General features: G+C 43.6%; 1 protein-coding gene across 1 annotated transcript in view; it reads left to right on the top strand.

Annotated features, from left to right (window-relative positions):
- Positions 1 to 8,828: 8,828 nt before the first annotated feature.
- CHAT (choline O-acetyltransferase) overlaps positions 8,829 to 18,592 on the top strand; it is a 521,284-nt gene continuing 511,520 nt past the window's right edge. Inside the window, exon 1 of the mRNA XM_086920150.1 lies at positions 8,829 to 8,955. Within this exon, the coding sequence (XP_086776276.1) occupies positions 8,893 to 8,955 (63 nt within the window). The 5' untranslated portion in view covers positions 8,829 to 8,892. The remainder of the gene's footprint in view (positions 8,956 to 18,592) is intronic.

Genomic DNA, 18,592 nt, shown 5'->3' with positions numbered 1-18,592 from the left:
ATATCTAAAGGCATCATCCTTAATGACCTAATCTTCCTCACTATCAGGAAAACCCAATGGAGAAGAGCCTTCACGACCATGCTCTGTGCCAAACCAATAAGGAAAACACCTCACGGTTTTAGATTATCCATTATTCCCTACCCAACCTTCAAATCTGATCTGATCTCGCCATATCCATATACAACAATGGGAACAATCTTATTCAATCATCAGATCAAAACCAAGAACAGTTTGACAAATTCTTTATGAGGATTAAAAATTCAGGGCCTTTTTATGAGAAGTGACTCATTGCAGCGTGAAAACAGCAATGCGTCACCTCAGTGCGCTCTCCTTGCAAAATGATGGATGATCATATTTACTGTATGACGCATCATGTCGCAAGGAGTTACAGATACGTCAGTATGTCTGACGTATCTGTGGGGGCAAAAGTGACATTGCTGTGGTGTGTCTGAAAACAGATGGAACTCCAAGCAATGTTTCCAAGGGCCTGCGTCAGTTTTACGCATGCTGTGAGGCAGGTGTAAGATATTGACGCAATGGCGCCCTAGAAGTGGCGCACTGAAATCTCACAGATTTCAAGGTTCCACTTCTACAATCAATCAATCAATCATGTAATTTGTAAAGCGCACTACATACCCGCAAGGGTTTCAAGACGCTGAGGGGTGGGGAGGAAGGGGGTGCTGTTGCTACTGGTCAAACAGTCAGGTCTTGAGTTGTCTCCTGAAGGTTAGAAGGTCTTCGGTTTGTCGTAGGATATGGGGTAGGGTGTTCCAGGTCTTGGCGGCGCAGTGGGAGAAGGATTTGCCTCCGGCTGTGGTTCTATGGATGCGTGGGACGATAGCCAGGGAGAGGTCTGTGGAGCGGAGTTTCCTGTTGGGTACATAGAAGGAGAGTCGACTGTTGAGATAGGCTGGGCCGGTCTTGTGGAGTTCCTTGTGTGCGTGTTTCAGGAGCTTGAAGGAGATTCTTTTGTCGACAGGGAGCCAGTGCAGGTTCCTCAGGTGGGGGGTGATGTGGTGAGTTTCGAGTCGAGGATGACTCCCACGTTGCGTGCATGGTTGGTGGGTGCGGGGGTTGTCCCCAGTGACGCGGGCCACGAGGAGTTGTCCCAAGCTGAGGGATTGGGCACGAGGATGAGGATCTCCATCTTGTCTGTATTCAGTTTAAGGCGGCTATCCTCCATCCAGTCGGCGACGGCCTTCATTCCCTGGTGGAGGTTGGATTTGGTGGTGAGGGGGTCCTTGGTGAGGGAGAGGATCAGTTACGTGTCGTCGACGTAGGAGATTATGTTGAGGTTGTGATGTCAGGCGATGCGTGCAAGAGGTGCCATGTAGACGTTGAACAGCGTCGGGCTGTGGGAGGATCCCTGTGGGATGCTGCAGATGATCTCGGAGGCTTCGGATCGGAACAGGGGGAGGCGGACTCTTTGGGTTCTGCCGGAGTGGAAGGAGGAGGTCCATTCCAGGGCCTTGTCTCGGATCCCTGCGTCATGGAGTCGTGTGCGTAGTGTGTGGTGGCTGACGGTGTCGAAAGCGGCGGAGAGGTCCAGGAGGATATGGGCCGCCGTCTCGCCATTGTCCAGTAATATCCTGATGTCATCTGTGGCAGCGATGAGGGTGGTCTCGGTGCTGTGGAAACCTGACTGGGAGGAGTCCAAGATGCTGTTGTCTTCGAGGTAGCGGGTGACCTGGATGTTGACTATCTTCTCGATGACTTTAGCTGGGAACGGAAGCAGGGAGATGGGATGGAAGTTTTTCAGTTTGCTCGGGTCCGCCTCAGGTTTCTTCAGTAGGGCGTTGATCTCGGCGTGTTTCCAGCTTTCAGAGAAGGTTGTGGTCTCGAAGGAGAGGTTGATGATGTTGCGTAGGTGGGGTGCGATGGAGCTGCCGGCTTTGTTGAAGATGTGGTGTGGAAAAGGGTCAGATGGCGAGCCGGAGTGGATTGTGCCCATGGTCTTGATTGTGTCTTTGATGCTCACATTGGCCCAGCATGTCAGGGGGTCGTCGTCGGTGGGGTGAGGTTGTTCCGACGTGTTTGGGCCTGTTAGAGTCATCCGGGGGTTGAAGCTATCGTGGATGTCGGCGACCTTGCGGTGGAAGAAGGTGGCGTTGGAGAGTTCCTTCACGACGTTGAAGAGCTCCTTGCTGTTGTGTGCATTGTTGTTTAGGCAGTCTTTGAAAGAGGTCCTCTTGGCGGCACTGATGAGGTGGTGGTGGTTGCGGATGGCGTCTTTTTGGGCTGCCCGACGATTGCTCACTGTGCCATATGCTCTCCATACCTGGCGCAGGTATAATGTGGAGCAGGGGTTTACACAGTGACGCATTTGCCTAGATACATCACTTTGTAAATAGGGCGTAACCTGGTGCATATTTTACGCCTCAGGTGCGTTACAAAAAATGACGCACCAACGGTGTAAAATTAATACCAGGCCTCATAAATAAGGCCCTCAATTGTAAACAATATAACTTTCTATGCTGCAAGATCAAGATCTAACATCCACAGTGAAACCTCAATGCGCTGTTACCAGTGCTACCTCCAACACACCATCTTCATCACTTACTAGAAATCAGGTTTACCTTACCCCTTGCATCATCGGGGAATCATCTGGGGTTGAACCAAGGCCACATATAGCTACTAAAATCTCCCTATACACCAAGTCATCGAACATCACTGATCCCCCTACTCACATGGCATTGAAACATAATGCTTACCCCTCTATACTTTGCAACAACAACAATCTAGGAAACTTGAGGTCTACTTTCCTCTCCCCTTTGAATACAAACTCACCCATAGGTAAATCCCTTTCCTGCAACACGCTCCCCAACCTACTGGTTTCATTGGACCGACAGCCCTGGTTAACTAGTGAAGGTAACAATTTCACACCTCTACCTACTCATATCCCACTCCCCATCTCCGATACATTATCCATAATCCAGAATTCGCCCATCAACTCCCCAACTACCTCTCTCCTCTCCTATGAGGAATCCACACTACCTACTTCCTCTCTGCCTTCGGATTGATCTAATTCACAGGTTACCACCAGACCTCCCACGCACACGCTAAACCCTCCCTACATTAAGGATAAGCTGGCTCACATCAAGAATGATCTTAAACAAGTTAAGGAGAACCTTCAGATCTTATTAAACTTCTCTTTAGAAATGGAGAAATTTTGGGATCTCAGTACGATTTCAGAGATTAATCAACCTATCCTCTTCACAATGGTCAAATACTTCCGAAGGGAAATTGCAGCCAGGAATAACTTAGGGAATCCTCACTGGAACTCTCGGCCATATACTAATAATCACTCCAGATCAAAAAGGGTTACCAATCATTTGACTAATGTAGACATTCATTCCCTATTACTGTCCTACAAATCCGATCATATTGAATCTGTTCCCTCAATGTTCAATATCCAAACTATTCCCCTCAATAGGGTTTAGGAACCCAGTTTCAACCTTAGATCTATGAGCAAGGAAAAAGTAATAACTGTCCACACATCACACCTTGAAACCTTACTGACCAAATCTCACATCAACTAGATGCTTATTAATTGCAGATCAGCGGTAAGACATGCAGTTGATATTGCTGACCTCATAATCTCACATGAACTAGACCTCCTGATCTTAACTGACACTTGGCTCAAGGACATCTCTACACCAATCCTGGACATTTTAGCTCCCCTCGATTACACCATCATTAGAATGGATAGACCAGTTCAAATTGGGGGTGCACAACTTGCATCCATTGATCTCTCCTTGAGACACATGCACTTGGCGCCGATGTCTTCCTACGAACACCTGGAAATCTAAATCTTGAACAACGACAAGATAATATGTACACTCCACAAGATCTACTACCCCCGGAGACAATCCTCTGATCATCGAACAAATAATGGAGACCTCATCAGTTAACGCTGACCAATTCCACAACCATATCTTCCTTAGGGATTTGAATTTACACTGGAACAAAAAAAAGTATCCTTTACTAAGCACTTTCAAGACTTTCCTACCGAACGTGACCCAAAGGTATCAGAGAGCTTTACATGAGCACCAGTTGCATTACAGAAGGACACATTCATTTTTTGCCAGGCACAAGGAGATTAAGTGATTTGCCCAGAATCATAAGGTGTTGAGCATCCCTGCAGAGACTTGAACCCAGTTCTCCAGCTTCGTGGTCGATGCTCTAGCCGTAAGGCAACATCCTCTCCCCAATAATCTTCTTCTGCCGCCCCCTAAAATGACAAATCTGGATGAACTCACTGATCATTGCATTCACTCCATGACTGATATTTTCAACGCACTTGCTCCTTTGCATCTCAAAAGGATTCCTAGCAAACATTCAAAACCTTGGTTCAATGGCTCCCTTAATGAGGAACGATGTAAACCTAGGCATGCAGAAAGATCTTGGCCCTCTCTGGCAAACCTCAAACAACTAAGGAAGATAAGAAATGCTTATAACAAACATATTTGCAGCGCCAAAACTAATCACTTTAGATCGCAGCTTAACAAGACCAAACACAGACCCAAAAAACTTTTTCAAATCAACAACCTAACCACTCCTCTAATCAAATTGTGGCACTCAAGGGCTTAATCCCAAAGCAGTGAGGAGTTCTCACCCCACTTCATTGAAAAAACAAGGAAGCTTGTATTAGATCTGCAACTCTCCTCACCATACATACAGAATCAGGCTCACTCCACCCTTTTTAATGGCCACCTTGGGTGAGCTCTCCTCTGGTTAAATTGGTTGTCTATACTCCAAAAAACGATGCGTCATGGAATACCTTTCAGACTACATGACAATGTGGAGCTGTTCAACATCATTACTTCATTAAAACCGTCAAATCACTTCAACAATCTCATGCATACCAAATTCCTTAAAGAGCTTACCTCTTCCATTTTCCCACTCTGGTCGAAGATTGTACATGAATCTCTCTTGCAAGGCTTGAATACAGATTTCGTCAACATTGGACAGTCACCTCCATCCCAAAGAAGCCTAATGCAGACTTATCTGATCCTAACAACTTCCGACCAATTTCAAATATAATTACTTTATGCAAACTACTTGAGAAATATGTACATACACAACTCTGTAATCACATTGAATAGTTTCAACTCCTTGCCCAATACCTTACTGGCTTCAGATATGGGCACAGAACCAAAACCACTCTAACAAACATTGTTGATGATGCCCTAAGACTACTTGACCAGAATGAACCTTGCCTACTTATACTGCTTGATCTTTCCTCAGCGTGTGGCATGGTCAAACACAACAAATCAATTCACCTTCTTAAAACAAGGATGGGGTTATCTGGTCCAGTCTTAAATTGGTTTGTCTAGTTCCTTCAAACACAAAGAATCAAAGTCAACCACGACTGTTCCAACAGTATGCCTGTCTCAAATGGAGTTTCACAAGGATCCTCACTCTCACCCACTCTTTTTAACCTGTATTTGGAACCTCTTACCAAAATTCTGAAACAGACTAACATACAGTATTACATGTATGCTGATGATACTCAACTGTATATGAAAATGGCATCACCGGATGACATCACTGCTCTTTTGAAGACTCAACATTGGTTATCTCACAACCACCTTATGCTAAATACTCTCAAGACGGAATTGCTCTTGCTTGCCCCCCACAATCATATTTCCCCCATTCAGGACTGGCTCAAACAACATACAGCCCTCAATTGCACCCCACATGTTGTTAGCTCCACTAGATCACTAGTTCTGGCCAAATGTCTGAATATGCATGATCACATCAGTGCGACAACAAGAGGAGCCAATCACCAACTTTGCACATCAAGGAAAATCAAACTCTTCCTTCCGCGTGCTTACCAGCAACAAGCTGTCCAATCCTTAGTTAGCTCCCATATAAATTACGGAATTGTGACCCTGGCCAAGCTACCCAAAGCTAAACTTGCTCCTTTAAGGGTCACTCTAAACTCTGCTGCCAGACTCATCATGGACTCAAAAAAACAGGACCACATCACGTCAGATCTAATTTAACTCAACTGTCTTTCCCTCAATGCAAGGATCCGGTACAAGCTTGACGCACAAAGCGCTGCATCAAAACACGTCCACTTACGTGGCAAATAAACTCGAGCTATCTGGTGAGAATCGTGCCCTAAGAAGCTCAAATACTCTACTGGTGAAACCACCAAAGTTCAAAAAGAAGAGTACCTACAACTGTGCCTTCTCCGGTCATGCTCCAAGAATATAGAACATTCTTCCACCAGAAATCAGAACAAACCTGAATAGCAACATGCAACAATAGTTCTTTAGCCTTACAAACTAACTGAATTGACCTTACAACCCTGCCCTCCCTTATCTACCATGCAATCTGCACCTTGGGTAACTGCTTATATGTCTATTTTTGTCTGAAATGTGCTTCCGCTGTATCCACAGGTTTATCTATTATTCTTGTCCTGTTTCCTGTACCAGCTTAACCAGCCTTGTTTGTTGTACAGTGCTCTGATAACTTGCCAGGTCTTTTTTGCGCTTTATAAAACTTTTCAAATAAAATAAAAAATAACACAAATAAATCTAGTCTGTGGGACGAACCTCACATATGTATGTTTACCACATGGTAGCAAATGTGGGAGGGCCAGGGAGTACCTGGAAAAAGAGGCATATTTACTGCTGAATGGGATGGGTTTCAGGAGGGGTAGGGAGGTATTTTAGGAGGGTGAGGGTTGGCTTTAGAGAGGGACATGCACCCGCCCCTAAATGATTAAAACCACTGGTATTCACAAACTACATTTCTAAGGTTCCTGCAGTCAACAAGTGATCCTAAATAGTAGTAAATTACTCCATCTCAGGACTGGAGTCTGTCCTGCAGCACACATGGGCAGCCACTGCTACTGCAACTCCCTCCCATAGAAAATAATACAGGGAGGCACTTAAAACAAAACCCATTGGAACTAATGGTAAATTAAATTAAATTATGTAATAAGTAAACATATAAATAAATATAATGCAATGATAATTTATTTTTAAGTACTATATATTTAATATTTACTATTTAACCCCTTGCGTGCTCGTGACAGAACCGTTCCGTCACGAGCCTCGGGTGGGCTGTGCTGGTGACGGAACGGTTCCGTTATGGCCCGCTCGCGAGCATGCGCGGCGCGAATTACGCGCCTGCGCTGAGCGTTCTATTAGGCGGGCGGGGCCGTGACGGAACCGTTCCATCACAAGCACAGCCCACCCGAGGCTCGTGACGGAGCGGTTTCGTCACAAGCACGTGAGGGCCGCGCGGCCCCCCCTCCCCCTTAGCACTGCGGCGGAATAGCCGCCGCAGCTAAGGGGTTAAATATAAAAAATGTTAACAGCATTTTTTTAATTTATAAAATAATGTAACCTAAATGTCTCTTAAAATATAATTAAAATACCTTTAACAAATTGTATACATGACTTTTAAAAACTAATTAGGTGGGAATGTATTTGTTAATTTAAAAATCATTTTTTTAAAATTTTCATTTAATATATTTCAATCAATAACAATTTATTTTAAATTTAGGTAATGGAGCTGTCGCGGTGGAGATCTCAGTATGGTAAAGTTTATGGAAATTTAAAATGTTCATAAAACATTTTCATAAATTATAATGTGTTAAATAAAGAAATTCTGTAGTTTAAATTATAATGGTGTATACAATTAATTAAAAGATGGTTAATTATATTTTAATTAAAAATAATGTCACATTATTTTCAAATTCAAAAAAGGTTGTCAAAATATTTTGTAATCAAAAAACAAATATTGATTATTTTTACATAATTTCCTAACATTAAATATTGTTTCTATTTATTTTTACCTGTGATAAATATTTTATTTTATTTTACCATTATTTCCTAAGGTTTTATTTTAGGTCCCTAGCTCCAATATCAGTGGTTCGCCATGTGTGGTACTGGACGTGCTACTGCTTCTTTTTGGCAGTAACATCTTACACTCCTAAATTTGACTCCAAATCATTTTTCAGGGAGCGGAGCCATGCAACTCTACACTTTTGTGTAACTTTACACTCGGATATTCTGAATAGCCCAGAGTAGTAAAGGTATTCAAAAATGTTAAAGTAAACTACACATGTAAATGTACACTTGTATTTTACTCACAAGTGTAAGTTACCTTGTGAATAGACTCAGAGAAACAACTTTACAGAATGAAACAGCACAGCAAATCAAATTGGCAAAAAGATAATGTGAATACTTTTAATGCATGTTTGAAAAAATAAGTATAGAACAATACAGTACTGTTAATGCTCATTCAAAATAGTCAATAAAAATAGCCAAGGGGCTCATTGCTCTGGTGAACACACAGTGACATTTTGTGGAAAAAAAACATGTTTATACCAGAAGGTGGTAACAGAATTAATCAAAATTCAAACCAGGAAAAAATATATTTTGTCATGCACCTATGTAGCTTCATAGCAATACATCCTAGTATTAACCTCCTCAAAATCATAGGATCATCTGTAAGTAAAAATGAAAAGCATGATGTCACTAAATAAATTGGCATTGGAATCCACTGGATGTGGCACTAAAGCAATTGATAAAGTGCGCTCCATCTGTGCCACAAGTTACACTGCGACAGAGCATGCCACCAACATTGGAACCACTCTTGAACTTCATGAAAGTGAGACTTCAATAATCCAGAATTTATTTGTATTGTAGGGATCTCTTCGAATCAGTGAGCTCTGTTATATTATGAATTTGAGAGCTGTTGTTTGTATATGTAGTTTTGGAGTATTTTGGCATATTTTAATTGACAAGCTTGGACGATTTTGATTGACATGCTTCAAATCATTCATCTTTCAACAGAAAGAAGAAGAGCAGTACGATATTGCTCCGGTGACTTCAACTCCTAGATCCAGTCTCTGGCAAATGAACTTCAAGGATGCCTGTCCTTGAGAAATCCACCAAGGAGAAGGCAAGAGGAAAAAGCTTCAAAGATGAGGAGGTACATGCTTACAAGCACATTATGAGTGTCACAGAAAACAACACAACTAGCATATCTTGAACTATAGTTGTCAAAATCTGAAATATAATTGTGCAAAATGGTCTTCTACAACACCTTAAAGATATTTTCTGATGTTTGCTTATAATATTCTGTTGGAAAGTGAATTATGTATTGGGGTGGAAGGTAGTCCATCACAAGTGACACTGAGCAGACAAGCTTAACTTAGAGAAAATGTGTGAAGCATTTAGAAGTAGGAAAACAGTAAAAAAAACTTTTTCTTTTAAATGCACCCAATTTAAAAAATAGAGAACAAATAGTAAATAAAATTAGCTATGACACTGAGCATTCAAGCTTAACTTGGAGAAAATGTGTAAAGCATTCAGAAGTACGAAAACAGAAAGTGAAAAAAAAACATAACAATACTGCACTCCAATTAAAAAACAGAGAACAAATAGTGACCAAAATTTCACCCAAACAACAAAAATCAAATACACGGAACCAGCGATATGAATTTAATTAATTAGGAGAAAAAGTGTCTTGAAAAAGTAAAGTTTTAATCAATAGTCACTGTTTGTGGTTGACACAGGACCTAGGGATAATTTCAAGCTGACCGCAATGGAGCGTGGGTCCATCAAAGATTTAACCTTCTGACTTAGCATTTAAAATGGATGTCGAAATCCTCCAGCGGGGCATGTTGCAGGTTGTTTACACCAAAGTCTTCTTGGAGCCAGATAGGAGTTGAAAGAGGTCCCACTGAAATTGTTACTTTTGTCTGGAAAAACTCTGAACAATACAAATTAAAATTTTGTGGCCTGAAAAGTCCTTTCATCTGTGCATATTTCCTGCCTCTTCACCCAGTCACGATTTATATCTTGAGAGTTAGGGCCTGGTTTAAGTTTGGCAGATGGGTACTCCCTAAAATAAAGCATGGCCGCCTTTTCACAGCAAATACATGCTTAGGCACGGTGAAAAAAGATCAGAAGACAACTCTGGTCCTCACTCCTAACATTGACTCTATCCATATAAAAACATGACAAAGACACAGTTCCATCCTTTGCTCTCCCACATAGAGTCCACCTGCAAAGTACTTCAGCACCTCAGAGGGGTACGTGGTGCCATATAAATTCAATTACAATATACCACTTGTTATGTTATGTAATGTTAATTAAATTAAATATAGCGCACAACTTACCCTAGGGCATCTCCGCGCTGCCTACAGCTGCAAGCAAGCATCCACAAGAGAGAAATAACTTATAATAAGGAAGCTTTCAGCAGTTTCCTAAATTGACAGTAGTCAGCGTAGAGATGAATGTGAAGAGGCAGTTTGTTCCAATAAAGTGGCGCCAGGTAGGAAAAGGCTGTACCACCTCATCTAGACAAACAGATACAGGGTTTGCTCAACAAGGCTTCGTCCTGGGATCTTAAGCTTCTAATAGGTACGTAACATTTGAGTTTCTGTTGGAGATATCTGGGTCCTTGACCCCTTAAGGCATTAGGGGTGAGGCAGAAGATTTTAAAGATTCTTTTCTTCCTTACCGGTAGCCAATGTAAGGATTTCAGAGGGGGCAAAAGGCGTTCCAGATGAAAGATTGAGAACAAGCCTGGCTGCAGTATTTTGTACCACTTGTAATTTAGCCATAAGCATCTCATTTGCTGTAGCCAGTAGAGAATTCCTTTAGTCCAGTCGACTAACTACAAGGGCCTGGACTAGTGTTCTTCTAACAGATATCAAAAGATAAGGAAAGATTCTGCATAATAGGCACATGGTGTGAAAATACTATCCATTAGTAACCAAATCTGCACTTTTACAGAAAGGGCTTGGTCAATTTTTACCCCAAGAATTTTCGCAGACTATCTGGGGGACGGAACTGCGCCCAATTTAGAGGGCGACCCCTCATCGGACCAAAGAGTTGATGACTTGCCAAACAACTTGATCTTGGGCTTATCAACATTCAGCTGACGACAGTTAGCTGTCATCAAACTAGAGATCGCTAGCATTCCCTTCGCAAAACAATATTTGGTTTTGGCCAGATCTTTGTTAATATTGTAAATCAGCTGAGTGTCATCAACGTACAATATTATTTCAAAGCCAAATGGGTCTATAATCTCAGTAAGGGCTGCCACATAAATGTTAAACAGAGTAGGGATCAAACATGAGCCCTGTAGTACACCCTTGTCCAACCTCATCTTATGGGAGGTGTAAGGACCCAGAGTCATCATTTGGAATCTATCTTTCAGAAAGTTTTGGATCCGTTTGAGAGCAGTCCCCTGTATACCTATCTCACGCAGTCTCTGCAGCAGCCTTGCGTGAGATACTGTATCAAAGGCTGCAAAAAGTTCCAGCAGCACCCACAGCAAGTGGCAAGTGAGAGTCTGTGATGGCCAAAAGGGCCATTTCAGTGCTATGGCAAGATCTAAATCCAAACGGATCCAGAATCTGATTCTCTTTGAGATAGGCTGTTAATTGTTTGCTAATTAAGCACTCTAAAGGTTTTCCCAGAATGGGTAACACAGATATGGGGCAGTAGTTAAATAAGATATTAGGATCAAAATGAGTTTTTTTTAGGATAGGACATAACTCTAGCCAATGAGAATATGGAACTAAACAATGATGAGAACTAAAAACAGCACCTAAAACAACATTATTGGCAGTGACATAGAAATGAGTAGCGCATCAACAGTGTTAGACATGGGCATCAATTCACAAATATGCCAGAGGCAGCTGAAGTGATATCATTTTGACTCTGAAACCCCAGAAAGTGATTTCACCACACCTTAGACCCTGTTTTTTAATTTAAGTGATGTACCACAGACTTTGGAACACCTGATGTGGTATCATAGAAGTGTGTAAAAAGTAGTGCTCTATATTGTTAAAAATGCTTCCTATACAAATTTTATTTATTTCAAAGGTTTTATATAGCGCTGCTGGACCCAAGAGTATCAGAGCGCTTTACAAGGAAGGTAAAAATAATAAGCTAAAATTAACAATATGCAGAAAATTCACAAGGGAATAAAATATTGCATTCAGAGCACTTTACAAGGAAGGAAAACAAAATAAGATAAAATTAACAATATGCAAAACATTCAAAAGGGATATAGTATTGCATTCAGAAGAGCTAGGGGGCAAAGAAACAGAGAGATACATTAAGGGGAAAATGCATGCTGAAAGTTAAGAGAGGGAAGGGGGTGAAGAGAGGATGAGTGAGATTAAGAAAAAGAGTGGGGGGGGGGAGGTGTGGGCCAGAGAAGAGAAAAGAGTGGACATGATCAGAGTCAATAACCCCGGGGCTAACTCACACGAGGATGACAGTTAGAGCCACTCTACCCCTGCTGTGTCTGATGATCATATACATGCATTCTGGTCAGTGAAACAGGAGGCAAGAGAAATCCTTTCCAGAGTAGAATGTTCCACGTCTTCTTTAGATTACATGTGCTGATGCAGAGGTATCAGAATTGCCCATACATTGCTATATTTTGTGGGAAGAGATTCCTGTTATGCCGAGTCTACTGCAAATATCACTCACAAATGCTTGTTGAAAATACTTTGGTCAAGAAATGCCGGCTTTACAGGGAATACTCAGGTAATGGCTACAAGGGTGCGCATGTGAGAAGAAAGATCTTCTGTTTGGGAATCGGTAAAAAGTAAGAGCAGGATACATCTTGTTAATCCATATGAGTATATAGAAGAAGAAAAAACAAAGAGCAAAACGATTTAGGCCATATCTTATGTGTAGAAAAATAAAAATAAAAGTGATACCTCAGCATATAAATAGTCTTTTTCATAGATGCAATATGATCCCATGCCTGGATGAAAACCTCAGCTAGTATTTACATTTTAGGTAATGTCCATTTGGTTTCTCTGACCTGAGTTTTATTTTTACCAGTGTTAGTCTGGTCTTAAAAAATCTTAGCCTGCTGTGTACTGTTTCAACATCTACCGAGTTTGGTTCATCATGTCAAATATAGCAGGGGTCACTAGATAGCAACGTTTTTAAAGAAATTACCCTTCTTGTTCCCAAGGAGGCCTTATTTCATTAGGTCTTTTTCTGTACAACCATATCACTGCAACAAAAAGTGAGTTTCTCTTCTGTCTCAGCCAGCAACAAGTAATAACAGACTCTACCGTTTTGAGGACACTAGAGCATGTGCAAGGCTAGAACATCCATAAGGGATGAGATAAAGGTAAGTCAGCTGCAGGAAGCAACATGGTGTACCAGAAAGCAGCTAGCTTGTGGATGCCCCTAATGGTGCACCAACTATCCTTTCAGCATTCATGAGCCTCGCTTTGGAAGAGAGGATGCGAGAATGAGATTATGGGCCATGAGGATAATACAATTCCTAATAAAAAATATGGAAGGCTGGTGAGCTGATTATAAGAAAATCAGCTCAGCTCTTATTCTCTGCTATCATACATAGAAAAGGCTTGGCTCTTCTGTAATTGCCTGGAGGCTATCACACTGCGTAGAGACCGAAAACTCCATTTATATATGGAGGTTATGAAAGTTCGAATCTTTTGTGTCAGACCTGCAATCCTCTCATGTCCCTGACCCAGGGTGGACACTGAGGTACCACTGCCACAAGGAGCATTGCTGCCAAGTATCCCCATGTCACGTGTGACACCTTAAGACTGTCAGCACCTTGCATGTTCTATATATATATGAGGGTAAAAGTGAAACTACTAGCCGCAGGATGAAGATGTTGGATAAATACCAAGGACTGATGTTACAGTGATATGATTTCTGACACATATTAGGAATATTGCCTGATCTTTGGCCTATCTAGGGCCTAAAGCAATCCAGGCTTAGTCAACATACAGCTTGAGACAGTACCCGGTGGACTGTAACACACAAACCATCTGCACATCCCACGAGGATGGTTGCGTTCTGGGCAGTGATCACTCCTATGAGACACAGGGGAGTGCTTGCATGAATAGACACACATTAAGAATATACTTTTAATTCTATTAAAAATCAAAATCCTATTTTACCTCATAATATTAGGGGCAGGCAGAATTTGGTTCCTCCGAATTCCACAGAATTCCATTACCTGGTAGAGTGGGAATTTGGTGCTATTTTCTTATTGCAAAAAGAACACTTGTGTCCAAAAATACATGTTTAAACTTTAGAACCAAATATATAACACTCTGAAGTGCATACCATTCGGTGCCCTTACATACTCTATAGTGATCATTGCAGAGAACGTAAGGACGCCAAACGGTATGCACTGCTGTGTTGTGCAGTGATTTTTAAACAGGGCCAAAAGAGGGAGCAGTCCCTCAATGTTTAACCCCTTCGCTGCGGCGGTGGGGCGGCCGCGCGGCGGCTCCATACTAGTGACAGAACCGCTCCGTCACGGCTCGTGGGTGAGCTGTGCTTGTGACGGAACGGTTCCGTCACGAACCCGCCCGCCCATTAAAGCGTCAGCGCAGGCGCGAAATCAGCGCCGCGCAGGCGCGGCGAGCGGGCCGTGACGGAACCGTTCGGTCACAAGCACAGCTCACCCGTGGCTTGTGACGGAGCGGTTCCGTCACAAGCATTCAACGGGTTAAAAAACAGTGCAGATTAAAGTTTAATCTGCAGTGGATTTTAAGCATAGAGGGATTGCTCCCTCCCCTCTTCCCACTCTGTTTAAAAATCACTCCAGTGCCTACCCTCCAGTGCCCTTACATACTCTTCAGTAATTACTGCAGAGTATGTAAGGGTGCCAAGATGTTCGTACTGCAGTGGTTTATAAAGTGTGCTGCAAGAGGGAGTAGTCCCTCTATGTTTAAAGACCATAGTAGATTAAACTTTCATCTGCAGTAATTTTTAAACAAAGAGCGACAGCTCCCTCTTCCAGGGGCTCTTTAGAAACATGAATTTACAGCAGAATAATTCTGCCAGCAGAGCAGCAGAATTTATAAGTACAAACGTAAAGCAGAATTACCAAATTACACGGATTCTGTCAGCGGAATTAATAAATCTGCGCAGGCCTTCATTTATGTGTATAATTGTGAATATAAAAACAAACAGAAAGTGGTAACAATAACAGCTAATAAACATAAAATTAGAAACAACTGCAGCACTATAACTGTAGAGTGCCTCTGCATATGTTCTCCACTCCCTCCCTTCTTCTCTCTGACTAAACTAGCTTAGCACCAATAGGAGCCAGTATGAGTATTTTAGATGGCCTTACCTTTCATCCCCATGTCTTGGTGGACCAACAGATATACTGTTCGGTATGAAGAGAGCTAGTGTCCCAGCAAGCCGATAAGTCCTCTCTGATGGCCTGAGTTCCCTGCTTGTGGCACAAAAAGGTGTTTACAGCTCCAGTCTGCGCGTGCTCAATCTCTCAGGTCTTCGTTCCCAGTAAGGGTGAAGATACATCTCTCCCTATCAGGTATTTGTATTTAGCTTAAATGCCCTTTTGAGATTGTCCAGAAGTGAACTGGTTTCTAATTGATTGTTATCAAAAACAACAATGAACTTGCACCTTCACCTACTTCTACTACTAGTGTCTATTTGAATATCATATATTGACAATTGTAACAATAAACATTAAACAATATGAATCATTGACAGTTTGAGTTACATATATAAACAAATGCTTAACTATTAAATTGTGTTGAACTAGACATTAAACAATATATGAGTGCTAACAATACTGAATACAATACGTGTTTATAACTGAAAAATGTGTACTCAAATAAATGAATATAAGAACTAAAAGGGGGGGTACATAAACAGGAAACATATGAAGATTGAATGATCAAAACACGCCTACATGCACACCAGGGCCTGGGAAGAAGGGCAGAAAAACCCGAACCAGGGCGACAGCTCTTCAGTACGATTCTGTGAAAGAGAAGGTATGGGTGAGGGCCAGCTGGCTGCCACAAACTGGAATCAGAAAGCATTGTATGATTAGAGGAAAACTCTCATCACCAGCACTCAATGATGTCATGGGGTAAAAAGTTTCTCCTGCAGGAAACAATAATTGACTCTGTGGGCAGACTGAGATGGTGCATCTTTCAGGGACATCTTTAGTGGTGCTTACCAGAAAAGGTGCATGTGCAAGATGTGGAGATATGACACAAAATCCATCTTTCCTACTGCAATTCACACTGGAGGCACTCTGCTTCTTTCCGCCAACTAAAATACCAAACTAAGCATAGCCTAAGAGGTGTGGGCAAATGAATTAGTAGGGAGTGAGTCATAAACATGGTGCTGGCAGTCTGTAACCCTTACATGTGGCTGCTGTCCATGGTGACGGTGGAGTACGGTTGCCACCTTTCTTAGAAACACTCTTTCCCACTCATTCTTAAGGTTGCCAGAAGATTCAATGTTGCCAAAGACACCTGACTCCTTCCGTTGCTTTCTTTTGCCAATGATTGTTTTGATATTTGTTACTTCAATTGCATCAATTGACGTGACACAGAAGTCCAACTTCCAGAATGCATTAGGTAGTTCAACCAAATACTAGGAGTGAAGCACTGTATCCTTGGTGACATTGAGTAATCTAGTAACCAATGTATCCCCCTATTTAAGTCCTCAGAACTTGCTCAAGGGTACCACTACACTTCATTAAGTGAAAAGGTGAGACGGTCCATATGGGCATTGTAGCGCTCTAGTGCTCCGAGGGTCTCAGGCTGAGCCCCGGAAGCACTACCCACAATTGTATCACCTTCTGGCCAGGGGTGGCCAGAAGGCTTTAAATAAAGGGACGGAGGTGGCACGGCACTTCCGGTCCACACCAGCATAGCAGAGGTGTGTGTGTCCGTTATTTCAGCTACGCAGGCGGCGCAGCGCTGTAGGCCTTGCCAGGCCCCTTGCACCCCCACACTGGTGACGAGGGTGGGATACGCCTAAATCGAGCAGCGCAAGCCAGCAGCGCTACCTGCCCGATCGAATACTGCCCGTACCCACCGGCCGCAGCGCCGGAGCGGAGCGAAGACGACGACTGAAGCAAGCCAACCACCCAAGACAAAGATCCACCTACCGGTAAGTAGCGGATGCAAGGAGCTGCGTGTGGCACCGGCGACAACAGCGGCAGGACGGCCCAGGCGAGGAGGCATGCCGAAGAAAGCGACCCGGCAGCAGGCCCGGCAGTGCGCGCATGCACAGAAGGTGAGGAGCCGACGTTTTCGAAGGAGGCTCGGAAAGAGCGCGAAACAAGAGAGGCGCCTCAGGACAATCAAGCGCGAGGCCCCGAGCACACGCAAACGCCCCGCTGGCAAAGGAAACAAATAACACCTGCTAGTGAAGCTGCGGGTCACGCCACACCGCGCGAGAGCGGACAAGAAACAAGCACAAGCGCATGCAAATAAAAGAAGACACATATGAAAGGAACAAGTGAGACACATAAAGGCACAACGGGGCGAATTCAGATACCATACATAACAACTGCCAGAGACACGAAATACCAGTGCATAATCCACCAGCCTCAACAAGCATAGGCAAACACAACCTGCGGGGCAAGGAAAGACATCCAGTGAAAGAGCGCCAAACCCTCGCCCAACACCAAAATGTCCACAAATACAGGGGGAGCAACAGGGGGAGCGCAGCAAGTAGCCGACCGGCACAGCGAGCAGGACCCCAAGCACAGGCAGTAGCCCCCGTGGCGCAACCACCAGCACCGTTAGCCCACTCCCAAATTCAAGCATTACCGCCTTTCAGTGAACTGATAGACCCGGGCACAGCAGCGCCCAGGTGGGCCGTGTGGCTAGGACAATTAAACAACTACTTCACCGCCACGAGGGAGAAGGATAACGAAGTAAAGAGATCCCTATTGCTACATTTCGGAGGCACAGAGCTATACAAACTGTTCAAACACCTGCCAGATACAGGGGCCGACACCGACTACGACGCAGCAGTTGATGCGCTGAACGCCCATTTTGACCCCCAATTAAATCCGCACTATGAACGCTTCAAGTTCCGCCAGTCCAAACAGAGGGAAGGAGAAACAATGGACGCATTTCATGCACGCCTGAGGGATCTCATAAGCACGTGCACGGATGATGACGAAAAGAAGGAAGTAACCGCGCAACTCATCCAAGGTTGTCGCAATAAGCACCTGAGAACGCTGATTCTAAGGCAACCGCGCATAACACTCGAAGAAATTCTAATCCTCGCCAGGTCCCACGAGTTATCAGATGCACGAGCGACCGCGATGGAGGCAGCCCTGAATCCACGAGCAGACGTGGGAACAACTGTGAAGACAGAAAGGGTAGGCGCGGTTCGCGGCACCAGTCGGGGAAGCAGAGGACGATGGCCGACCAGAACACCACGCCGAACACCATGCGGATACTGTGGCAGAGAGGAACACAACCAAGATGGCTGCCCAGCACGAGGCAAGACATGCTCGAAATGCGGAATACCCAACCACTTCGCAAGCGTGTGCAGAGGTGGTTTCCGGGGAAGAGGAGCATCAGGAAGAAAATCAATCACCGGAGCTGTGAGGCAGTTATCACTAGACGACGCAGCGTCGTCTCGGTCAGGCAAGTCGCCGAGACAAGCACAATTTGACGAGTCATCCACAGAGGACGAAGATGAATGTTACTACGTATCATTCGTAAGTGAACTAAAGAGACGGCGAAAGCCCCAGCCAAAATGCCAAATACACATCGACGGGTCACCAGTGACCGGCGTCATCGACACGGGAG

Source organism: Lissotriton vulgaris, chromosome 5, assembly GCF_964263255.1.
Source record: "Lissotriton vulgaris chromosome 5, aLisVul1.2, whole genome shotgun sequence".
Taxonomy (NCBI): domain Eukaryota; kingdom Metazoa; phylum Chordata; class Amphibia; order Caudata; family Salamandridae; genus Lissotriton; species Lissotriton vulgaris.
The sequence above is the reverse complement of the archived record's forward strand: the minus strand, read 5'-3'. Positions and strand labels throughout refer to the sequence as shown.